The 11,727-nt window shown below is 43.2% G+C and overlaps 1 protein-coding gene across 13 annotated transcripts in view; it reads left to right on the top strand.

Moving 5' to 3' along the window:
* LOC138582666 (protocadherin gamma-C3-like) overlaps window positions 1-11,727 on the top strand; it is a 1,158,828-nt gene that overhangs the window by 385,406 nt on the left and 761,695 nt on the right. The window contains exon 1 of one of the 13 annotated variants that reach the window (XM_069654160.1): window positions 4,903-7,452. The exons of the other annotated variants lie outside the window; for them this stretch is intronic. Coding sequence (XP_069510261.1) covers window positions 5,032-7,452 — 2,421 coding nt within the window. The 5' untranslated portion in view covers window positions 4,903-5,031. Of the gene's footprint in view, window positions 1-4,902; window positions 7,453-11,727 lie in introns of those variants that run through there. 13 annotated transcript variants of the gene reach the window in all.

Raw genomic sequence — 11,727 nt, 5'->3', positions numbered from 1 at the left:
AGGAATGCCTCTGGGCCTAGGGCTTCCATTGGAAGAGTGCAGTGAAGAGAAGAGTGGGAATGGTCTGACCTCACCTGGCACCAGTGCTTTTCTTTTGCATATGGAGCTAGAAAGATGGGCCTGCTCACAACGGCAGATAGATAACCCCATGAAATTCCATATGTCAGCACGCTCCTTTTTCTGTTTACTGTTCATTATTCTCATTGTGTTTACACTGGCATAAAATATATTCCGGAGTGTAATCTTATATTTATAAAAGATCCTGCCGCATAATTCTGCCACTGCCAAAGGGAAAGGGACACAGTTTGTGGAAAACGTAGGAATGAAATGTACCACTTGTATACCTTTGAGTATTCAAGTAGCCTTTGCCATCAGTGATACATTGCATGTATGACTGTGCTTGATTAGCACCCTCTGTTTAATTAGACATGCCCGTGTTTATCATGTGTATGCATTACAGGGCACTCAAACCCAAATGAGCACATGAGCACTCCACAGAAAGCACAGTGTGCACTTGTGCTGACTCTGGATTCCATTACAGAAAACGATGGACATGTTGACTCCAGAATACAAAAAAGCATCATTTTCGGCTACTGGCATGAAGGAGGGGTAGTGTAAAGAAAAGTAAACGATGAAAAGAAGGATCTTCAAAAGGTCTGAACACAAGGAGCAGTGTGTGGGCGGAGGAGGGGTAGATAGTTCCCTGAGGATGAGAGCTAATGTTCAGTTCGTTTAGACAAAGAAGGGTCTGTGGTGCCTCCTAGTTTCTGGGTGAGAGACATCCAAATAAAAGAAGCCGAGCAAGTGGCAGATTGGCAGAGGGCTGCTGAGCCGTATCTTCTCATTGCGCCACTCCTGCCCCTTCTCATGAACTACAAAAAGAGCTAACCAATAAAAAGTACCTTATTGGCAGTGTTGCTATCCGTGCTTCAGAGACGCTCCTGCAGAAATCCATACAGAAACAACAAGCATGTGCAATGGGTAGGTGCAACAGTCACCATAGAAACATATTTTGTTGAGAGAGTTGTGTGGATAGCGGGAAAGAACATGTCAACAGCAACCATTCTCTCCCTAAAACGTACGTGTTACTCTGCCCACATCTTTCTGCTTGCTTCGGCACCATGCTTGGAATGTTCTGCCCTCTCCATTTTGACAACGCCTCTAAAACTCGTTGGTTTCCCCTTGCTTATCTCTACGGGTCCTAACCTGGACTTTCCTGGGTTTATTATTTTATAGTGCCTACTGTTAACAGTGTTTTATATTATTATTGTTTTGATCGGACATTATTGTTGCTATTTAACATTTTGTATTTGCAATTGTTCAGCGCTCCTCTACCTTTGGGTCAGGATGCACTTAATGAAATCATGAATAAACTTGACGTGTGTTGCTGTGTCATATGTGCGGATTAAAGATCTGGTGGCGGTGAAGATGTCTGAATGAAGAAATCAACTTTTGGTTGGTTCCTGTATTGCATTGTGTCATATGTGTTTGTGATGGCAGGACGACGAGTGCTGCACAGCGAGGGGCAAAAGCTCTGAAAAGTACTTCCACAGTGAGCTAGAATGTCAATGGGAATCTAGTAGCATCTGGATGTGTTCCTGGATGTCAGTGATTGCTGAGTGTGCTTAAATTACTTGTGATGTTGATTTTCTGTGTGACATCTCTTGTGAGTGGTTGATTGCTTGCCATGGTGCTGAATTGTATTTGGGAGTGTATTGATGGTTGGCAGAGCTAGAGCAGAGTATATAAGGTGTGGTTTCTGCATTACAGACCAGCTACCAGTTCACAGCTCCATTTTGGAATAGAAGCTTGTTTTGGTGGTCTAAATTCCTAAGACCAATGAATTGCTGTTATTTCCGAAGGTGTGGGTGAGGGTATATAGGCACCGGCACCCATGCCTCCTGATAAGGGGCGTACCGGGCCTTTTTATGCATGAAACTCTTGTAAATGCGACAGCTTTATTATTTTCCTGTGTACGTTTACACACAAGTTTAGAACAGAGGGCAGTGCAAAGGTCAGGTTACTTGACAGAAACCAGATTGCTTCTTTTGATGTTTATCTACCTGGATGCTAAGTGCAAGCCATGGATAAAGCCTCTGAAACAGAATGTATTTCTCAGAAGCCTTTCAACTCACACTCTGATAAAAGGAATGGTTTCTTCCCATTCAGCTTCTGCTTTGTTGATGCTCATAGAGCAAACAGAATCACTATGCATATTTATTTCCCTAGCATTTTAGGATTGTAAAATTAATAATATGAAAAACTAAGTTGAAATTGAGAATTAATTATATTTTGTAACAAGTTATGCTTTTTTCCCAGTGTAAACAAACCAATATTGCACAATTGTATTTTTCAGAGTTCCTGTGTTGTGTGCATAATCAAATTTTTACACTTATAATTTAATTTACACACTAATTATAAAAACGGTGTGTACAATGATGACTATGCACGGTTTAGTTTACATCCATTCAACCTTGCAATCAATAGGTTACATTATTATAAATGGTCAGTGGCAGCAGATTCTTTGTTCAAGGGTGAGTGATTGTCATTACACCAATCACAGGTGTTCTGGCCTCTCAAATATTCAAGACAATTAAAACATCCCAAACCTTACTATCCAGGAAATGCAAGCGCTGTTCAAAATGAAAGTTACATTTGTAATTGAAATAGAAACTCAGCAAACCGGTCCCTGTGATAAACCAGATAGGTATTTAACTTTATGTAGTGCTTCATACATGGTTCGTCCAACATCTAGGCACTGTGATTATTATAACTCAGTCGATACTCATTTAACCGACCTCTGAAGGATGTTTAACAATGAGATAGCTCAGCCGGTTGAGCACTCGTTGCTGTGATCTGTGCATGATCTGTAGGTTGAAAATTAGATTCCCGGCAAGGCCAACTCAGTCTTTCACCCTTTCAAGGTTGATAAAGTAGTTTGGTTTGGTGATAATTGTGATAAATATGTTCTATGTACAGCGCTTCGTCAAAAGCACTATTTAAATAACCATTTAACCATGGGATTAGATATAGAATTTACCATGGAGTCCTTGCCTCTCTGCACTGTTGTATCATAACGTTGGCACACCATTAGGTAGTAATAGCTCCAGGAAACAAGGACTTTCATTAAACATCAAAAGACAATTCTGCTATTGAACCTCAAAACACACAATACAATCCATGCTTGCTTTACTGTGTAATTGGCTAGATTTTTGTGTTTTCAACATTTAAATATATACAGGAGAGATCAAATGGCCAGACCTTAGAGAAATAATGAAAGGTGTATTCTGTCACAATGCAGAAAGCTGCCGCATAGGAATGATTTCCATACAGTTTTTGCCCACATCGGCTGGATATTGCATATATTTTACTCTCTTGCAAAGGAGAAAAGTAATTTTTACTTTCTTAAAATCACATTTACTCTCAAAGTTTAAAAATAGGGAGTAAAATACTCCCACCTCAATATTGTATCTGGAGCACTGCAGGCACTGTTAGTAATGGTGTCGGTGCTTCAGTGAAAAGTCTGCCGCTACATGTTATGCCTGCCGGTGGTTCACAGGCCCTACCGGTAGACTTTTAGTTTGCCGGTCCAGAAAAGGTGCCGGTAACTGTTGTTACTGACACTTTTTTCCAGACCAGCAAACATGTAATGAGGGTCAATATGTCTTTGTTAAGATTTTCAATGTGGTCTTTGTTCCCTGATTCAAGAGCTTGGCATGGCTCTGGATTGGACCTCTATTTGTGTTTTTCATGTACTCGTGGAAGGGAAACAGCTGCAACTTTATGCCAAATCTATCTAAGATTGAGGTAGTAGATATTTGGTTCTGTGCTAGATATCATGTTTGCAAATAATATTCTGGGTCAAACTCAGAATTGATTATAGCATCTACTCTGAGTCAATAAGGTGTTGGTGCATCTAGCATCCTGATGGTTGATACTGAATTTATCGCAGCCATGTTAGCATTGAGCTCACTTGCCATGTTTTCAGTACTGCTATCCCTCCTGATTGCTGGAATGTACATATGTATGTTTGCTGCTGGCAATAGAGGGATGTTCGATCATTCATAGGCAGCTTGCCTTTACATACGTTTTCAAATATGCATTTAAAAATAGTAGTTTGCTCCTCAGTACCCTCATAAAAGATGGGGTATCGAACCCAATAGTCAGTATGCCAACCTCCATCTAATCTATAGCAGTCAACCACCCATTGGAGAGCATAAACAGCAGATATATATTATTTGAAGTGCAGAAATAGCCACACACCCAAAAGAGCCCTTGGAAGTGAGAAGCCCCCTCTCAGGCGACATCTCTATGGAATTGCTAGTAGGCTGCGAGTACACAGAGTTACAGTGTTAGGTGCGTTTAATTGTGATTTGAATTACGAGTATGTGAAGGGTTGCATTTCAGGAAATTATGTTCCTGCAGAGATTTTAAAATAGTAGATAAGAGACTTCCGAACGTAAAATGTACAAAGCCTGATTCATACGAGCAATATATGTTTATTTAGGTATCAGATTGTTGACTAAATTAAATACACAATAGAGGCTTGTGTTCAAATAGAGGCATAGACCGTGCGGCTCCCGCGATCCCACTAAAGACCCGAGAAGTAATGGAGGTTTTAATAGGATTTTGGGATTACCCACTAGCGGCTCAAAAAGAGGAGCGGTCACTCATTTCTGATTCTTTGCTAAGTTATGAAAATCAATTTCAAACAGATTGCTTCCGTTCAAATGCAGCATTCGTTTGTTTAACCTGCTGCCTTACATGATTAGGGCAGTGGGCGGCGCTGTTCACCAGTAAAAGAGAGAAACATACCCACAATGTTCAAGTCGATCACGTGGCACAATCTAGTGAGAAAAAAACTCACTCATCATGCACTGTGTGAAGACATAGGTAAATCTCGGGAAAGTTCAGTGCAGTGCTAGCTCCCCATAGGTGAAGACCCCAACACCCCCTTCTTTTGAAACCCTCAGAGAACCATTCCATTGTACTGGGTGTACTGGGTGACATTCGAGGGACTCCGCTCCTGCCATGGCTCTGACACCGAGAGGCTGCGGCCCCCGGGCTCCTCTGCCGCTCGTCGCTGCAATGCTGACAGTCTGGGGAGCCGCTTCTGGGCAGCTCCGTTATTCCATTCCCGAGGAAATGAAGAAAGGCTCTTTTGTGGGAAACGTGGCTCTGGATCTGGGGATGGACCCCAAGGAGTTATCAGAAGGGGGAGCCCGCATCGTGTCCAGAGGTAGGAAGCAGCATTTTACTCTCAATGCAAACACCGGACGTTTATACACCAAGGAACGGATTGACAGAGAGGAGGTCTGCGTCCACGTTGAACACTGTATTTTAAATTTAGATATTTTTTCTGAGAAGATCCTAAAAGTGTATGCAGTCGAGGTGGAAATTCAAGATATTAATGACAATTTACCAGTGTTTATTGACAAGAAAATATATTTCCAAGTCATTGAAAATGCAGCAACTGGTACACGCTTTGCGCTGCCTGTGGCACACGATGCAGATGTGGGAGAGAATTCTATTCAGAGCTACCAGCTCAGCGCTAATAAGCACTTCACACTGGGTGTGAAGAATAGGACTGACGGAACAAAATCTGCAGAGCTGGTGCTGGAGAAATCCCTGGACCGCGAGGAGCAGGACGTGCACAGCTTAATCCTCACAGCCACTGATGGGGGGAACCCGGTCAGGTCAGGCACAGTGCAGATAGAGATCACTGTTACTGATGTCAATGATAACGCGCCAGTGTTCAACCAGTCTGTTTATAAGTTCCGGGTTCTGGAAACCCTGCCCACAGGAGTTATCGTGGGTACTGTCAGAGCTACTGACATAGACCAAGGATCAAACTCAGAAATAACCTATTCATTTCACACAATTAAAGAAGCTGCGTTACGAAAATGTAAACTCAATTCTTCAACTGGGGAAATATCCCTCCGTGAAAAATTGGATTTTGAGGAATCTGAATATTATGACTTTGAAGTCCGAAGCAGTGATGTGGGAAGTCTATCATCACTCTGCAAAGTTTTCATAGAAGTCATTAATGTGAATGATAATAGCCCAGAGATTTTGATGTCCTCTCTAATGAAGCAAGTACCAGAAAATAGCCCTCTTGGCACCGTCATTGCTCTTCTAGAGGTGTACGATCGGGACATGGGAGAATATGGTAAGGTCACCTGTACGGTTCCTTCTCAGCTCCCTTTTCAGTTAAAGAAGTCAGTTGGGAGTTATTACAGTTTAGTAACTGATGGGGTTTTAGACAGGGAGGAAGTCCCACAATATAACATAACAGTTACAGCTACAGATAATGGGATCCCCCAACTGTCAAAAACTGAAAACATCAACCTTCAGATTACAGATGAAAATGACAACCCTCCACTATTTCAGCAAATGTCATACAGTGCCTACATCATGGAAAATATACCTCAGGGCACCTCTCTCTTTGCTGCCAAGGCAACAGATTCGGATTGGGGCAAGAATGCCAGGATCAGTTACTCCATCATTGATGGACACATTGGGGATGTGCCATTGTCTTCCTACATCTCCATTAATTCTGAATCTAGCGTCATCTATGCACTTCAGTCCTTCGACTTTGAAAAGTTCAGAGACTTTCAGATCCAAGTGAAGGCCCAAGATGGCGGCTCTCCAGCTCTGTCGAGTAATGTCACTGTGACATTCTATATACTGGATCAGAATGACAACACCCCTGAAATATTATACCCTTCAGCCCCCACGGATGGCTCCTCTGGGGTGGAGATGGCGCCTCGCTCCTCTGAGCCGGGGTATCTGATCACTAAGGTGGTGGCTGTTGATGGTGACTCTGGGCAGAATGCCTGGCTCTCCTACCAGCTGCTGAGGGCCACAGACCAGGGCCTGTTTTCTGTAGGTCTCCACACTGGGGAAATCAGGACCGGCCGCCCTATTATGGAGAAAGACGCCATTAAACACTACCTGGTGGTGTCAGTGAGGGACAATGGCCAGCCTTCTCTCTCTTCCTCCGTGACAGTCACCATAGTGTTGGCTGACAGTATGCCGGAAATGCTGCATGACGTCAGTAACCCTTCAGCTCCCACAGACATGGAGTCGGACCTCACGCTGTATCTGGTGATCGCTGTTGCGGTTGTTTCCTTCTTGTTCCTTTTCCTGATCATTCTACTTGTGGCCATCAAGCTCCATCATTGGAGGGAGTCCCAGCTCTCTGGGTCATCAGGGGTTGATTTCCATTCACTTCCTGCCTCCCAGTTTGTGGGCATTGATGGGGTCAGAGCTTTTCTACAGACCTATTCTCATGATGTCTGCTTAACAACAGACTCAGGGACAAGTCAAATTAAGTTCCCCAATTCAAGCCACCTCGACACCCTTATAGGAAATCAAAATTCTGACATTCAAGGAACTAACCTCATTGATGATATTTTGAGCTCAGCAAATGAGGACCTGATCATTATCCAGGTAATCGAATTATTATTACTATGTAATGTCATGCTTTCTACTAAAAACACGACAATGTGCCATGTTATCTGAACGTGAAACTCTAAATATAGATAACTTAGACCTGGAAAATATGAAACGTCTCTGTCAATTCTGAAACACCTTCGCTAGCTGTAGATATTCTAAATTTTCAAAGGAATATAGATACGAATATATTTAACTGTGCAATAGTTAAAAAGCATGGACGATTGTCCATAATATCTTCAGTTGCCCCAGGGTCATGTCTAAACAGCACAGCAGATTTCTTGATGATTACATCATCGTTGCACAAATTGTGCTCTCACCACTAGCCATTGGGCCTCATTATAAGTTTGCCAGTCCGGTAACAACGGTACCGGTAAGCTTGCCGGTACCGTTGTTTCCGGACCGGCAAACTACGAGTTCTGCTTGAGGGTGCCTTGCCGCCCGCCAGGTCTGACCTGGCGGGTGTACCGGCACCTGCTAGCAGAGCATGTCGGATGCACCGGCACCATTGTGAATGGTGCCGGTGCATCCGACCTCCCCATTCCCATTAAGCCCTATGGAGCTCAAGTGGGAATGGGGAGCATTTTTTCCCACGCCCGCAAATGGGCAATTACCGGGTCCGGCGGGGCCGTAATGACCCGATAATTGCCCATTCGCGGGCGCCGGAAAAAAAATGATACCGGTGGCAGCCGTGCCTTTTATACCGGCACGGCTACCGCCGGTATTGTAAAGAGCCCCATTGTCTTGTGATAATTGACTCTTGGAGAGTAAGAGATGGTGAGATGTGTGTATGTGCAGAATTGAGATGGCAAGTGCATTTTGTATAGCTGGCTAGTATCTTGTAACTTGGAATTCTGACCCCTCACATATTTTAGATCTTGGGAATGGTGAAACATCTGATGTAATGTATTGTTAGGTCGTCTCTTATAGTTACCATCTACCACTTTTGCATCCTTGCTGCATGTGGCCTGAAAAAAGAGGGGGGGGTGTTGTTAGTGGGAGAGAGGGAGGGGCAGATGTGAATCAAGCCACAAGTACCCAAGTCTTTAGTCTCAATGTGATTCCAGGTTGGTAGAGGCTGAGAGATCTTTGTGTGTGTATTTCATACAGAGGCAGCGGCCAATGTTGATCAGTTATAATCAGTGCTGTGAGGATCTAGTTATCCACTGGCATGAGGGGTGGCATAGGTCTGAAGAAATTAGTCCTGGTGTTGCCTAGTTTATTTTGTGCATAGGCAGGTGCTGCTACGTGCAAGGGTTGATTGTGTGAATAGTGGAAGTTGAAGAGAGATTACAGATATGGGGCTGGTAGGTAATGGTTAAGTAAGGGGAACATTTTGGTCCAAGACTGTTGGTGCAGTGGTTTTGGAAGTGTTTGATTATTGTCTACAATTGGGTTTTGCTATACTGGTCTGGATTGGTGAGCGGGTGGCAATCTGAATGAGTCAGATCTCTGGCACTTCTTGGTGGGCACTGTTTTTGCTGATTTATTATATGTTTGCAATATCAGTCGAATTCTATTTAGAGGTTGCTGGGAGACATGTTGGGTGTAGATTTGTCATGTACTTTTGTCAATTGTAGGCAGAGGAGGTTTCTGTCTGATCAATCACACCAAGAGTGCAGGATTCTAGGTTGAAGATTGTGTGCTCTGCCTGTGCTTTTGTTAGATGAATAGCTAAACGTGTGGTTTTCCTCTGTGCACCGATATGTGGGCATTGACTTCCAGAGTTTAGTTGAGAGGAAGGAGCAGGAACATCCTCCAGTATATATCCCGTTGAAGCTTGGAACGTTACTAGATCTCCACTGCATTCTCTTTGGTTTGTTGTGAATGATTTTCCTTGTGATGGATTCTGTCTCGATGTTGTGGAATGTGTGATGGGCAGTGCATATTGTTTTGAAGTGAATTGTTCATTTGATCAGGTGCCAGTGCAGAGTTCGGAGGGCTGGGGTGATGTATTTGTGTCTGTAAAGTCAAAGAAGCAGTCTTGCTGCCACTTTTTTGACTCTGTGTAGCCTGTTCAGTAATTATCCTGGGAACCTCATGTAGGGTACTGTGGGCATAGTCTTGAGGGTACTAGAGTGATCACTGCCATTGTTCTGTTCATGAAGGTCAGTCGAGGCCTGATGTGTCAGTTTGTTTGGAGTAAGAATTGAGGGATGTAGGAAAAATCTCTGAACAAGCCCTTCAATGGTTTGAGTCTTTTTTGTTCAAAAGAGAACAAAGGGTCCGGCTTGGTGACTTTTTGTCAGATTCCATCTTAAAAAAATGTGGGGTTCCTCAGGGATCTTCACTCTCACCTTTGCTTTTTAACTTATATGTTAAATTGCTTATGGACATACTGAGGAAACACAACATTAATTTTCATTCGTACGTGGAAAATACGCGGATGATACTCAGGTGTACCTAAAGGTGCAGAGAGTTGAAGACACATTTGCAATAGTGGAACAGTGCCTACAGGAGGTCCAGATTTGGATGTGCGCTAACCAATCGTTGCTGAACGCTAGCAAAACGACATCATCTGAAACAGAACAAACAGATATTGCCACCATGTTTCCTAGGAGCAAAGCTCAACTTTGCAAAGAAAATCAAAAATGTGGGTTGCGTGTGGGAAGACAATATGGGTTGCGCTGCGCAGATTAGTACAAATGTACAGTCAGCATTCTACACATTAAGACTACTGAGACACATTTTACCATTTATTGCAAATGAAGACAGAGCAGTGGTAATACGTGCTTGGATTATAGAAATGCACTGCTGTCAGGAATATCAGCATTCCAGCTGCACAGAATGCAGGTGGCCCAAAATGCTGCGGTCAGGTTAGTGTCTAGGGTATCAAAAAAGGCACCAATTACCAATTTGAGGAAATCTCTACATTGGTTAGCTGTGAACGAGCAAATTGAGTTCAAAACGCTCTGCCCGGATTTCAAATGTATAAAGAAATTGGCACCTGATTATTTATCTGACAAAATTAAGGGCCACATTCCTAGTCGGCAGCTACGCTCAGGGGAAAGGAACTTACTCAAAGTTCCGCGGTCAAAATATGTGAGCAAAGGAGACCGCAGATTTGGGGTCTATGGACCCAGACTATGGAATAAGCTACCGGGACATATCAGAGAGGCCAAGCCTCTCATGACATTTCGTAAGGCTCTAAAAACCCATTTGTTCTGTTGATACTTCCCCATGGGAGATACAGACAGCTTAATATCTACAGTTCCACCTGCACCCAAATACGATTCAGTTTGTCTGGTGCGCGATACAAATGACTCAAATCAAATCAAATCAAGAAGAAGGAACTCCTTATGATGACTTTAGCCTCTGATTCAACTGTGAGGACCCTGGCCAAGAAGATTACAAGGCATAGGCCCAGTGCATTTGATGAAAGATTCCTGTGAGCTTATAAACAATGTGGATATCATCAACACAGATGAGCCGTGTTAGGCCCGAGTTATTGAGAAGTTCCAGGAGCATGATCGTGTATATGTTAAAAAGGAGGGGTGACAGACTGGATGCTTGGCGCTCTCCACACATAAGAACTGATTTACAGGGGACCATGCATACTGTGTCAGTTTGGTCAGTGGGTAATTAAGTGATCCAGCATAAAGTGCTTCCTTTAGCTTCTGATGCACTATACTCTTTTTAGTAGGTCCTTGTGGCAGAAAGTAGGCATAGATTGCCAGTAGGAGGAGTGCACTAGATGGTTTAGCAGCCACATTGCTTTTCATGGATGCTGTTGCTTACATTGGTCTCAATCGAGGTTTTTTGATTCAGGGAGGATGTTGTCGCTTTCAGCAGGTTCCCTTAGCTGTCTGTGGATGCATTTCTGAAGGATGGTTGCCATGAATGGTGGGTTTTAGATTGTTTTTTAGTTCTCTAGGTTATTGAGATTTGACATGGATTTATTTTAGGAGATGCTTGCTCTAGGTTTCAGAGGACTTGGATGGAGGATGCTAGCCTGGGTTGCTTTGTTGTTGATTTGTTAATGTTGGCAGACCCTGCTGGTTTGCCAACATTATCAATAAGGACCTACAAATGAATTAGGAATTATAAATGTTCAAGAAAGGACTGGTGTTTGTTTCCATTGATAAAGTTAGGTCCCTATCCTAAACCTAGATGGCCACCACCAATAAAAAAGATGCTTGCACAGCTCGAGCCTCATTTTGGAAGGAGCAGGAATTGATATCATAAAGCCAATGTATTAAAAGGGAGCAGGAAAGAAACATGATGTCTGTATAAGGTGTTTCTCCAATGGTGTTCTAGACACTTTTTCATTTC

The sequence above is a fragment of the Ambystoma mexicanum genome, chromosome 3q (genome assembly GCF_040938575.1).
Source record: "Ambystoma mexicanum isolate Mex_15411 chromosome 3q, UKY_AmexF1_1, whole genome shotgun sequence".
Taxonomy (NCBI): domain Eukaryota; kingdom Metazoa; phylum Chordata; class Amphibia; order Caudata; family Ambystomatidae; genus Ambystoma; species Ambystoma mexicanum.
The sequence above is the reverse complement of the archived record's forward strand: the minus strand, read 5'-3'. Positions and strand labels throughout refer to the sequence as shown.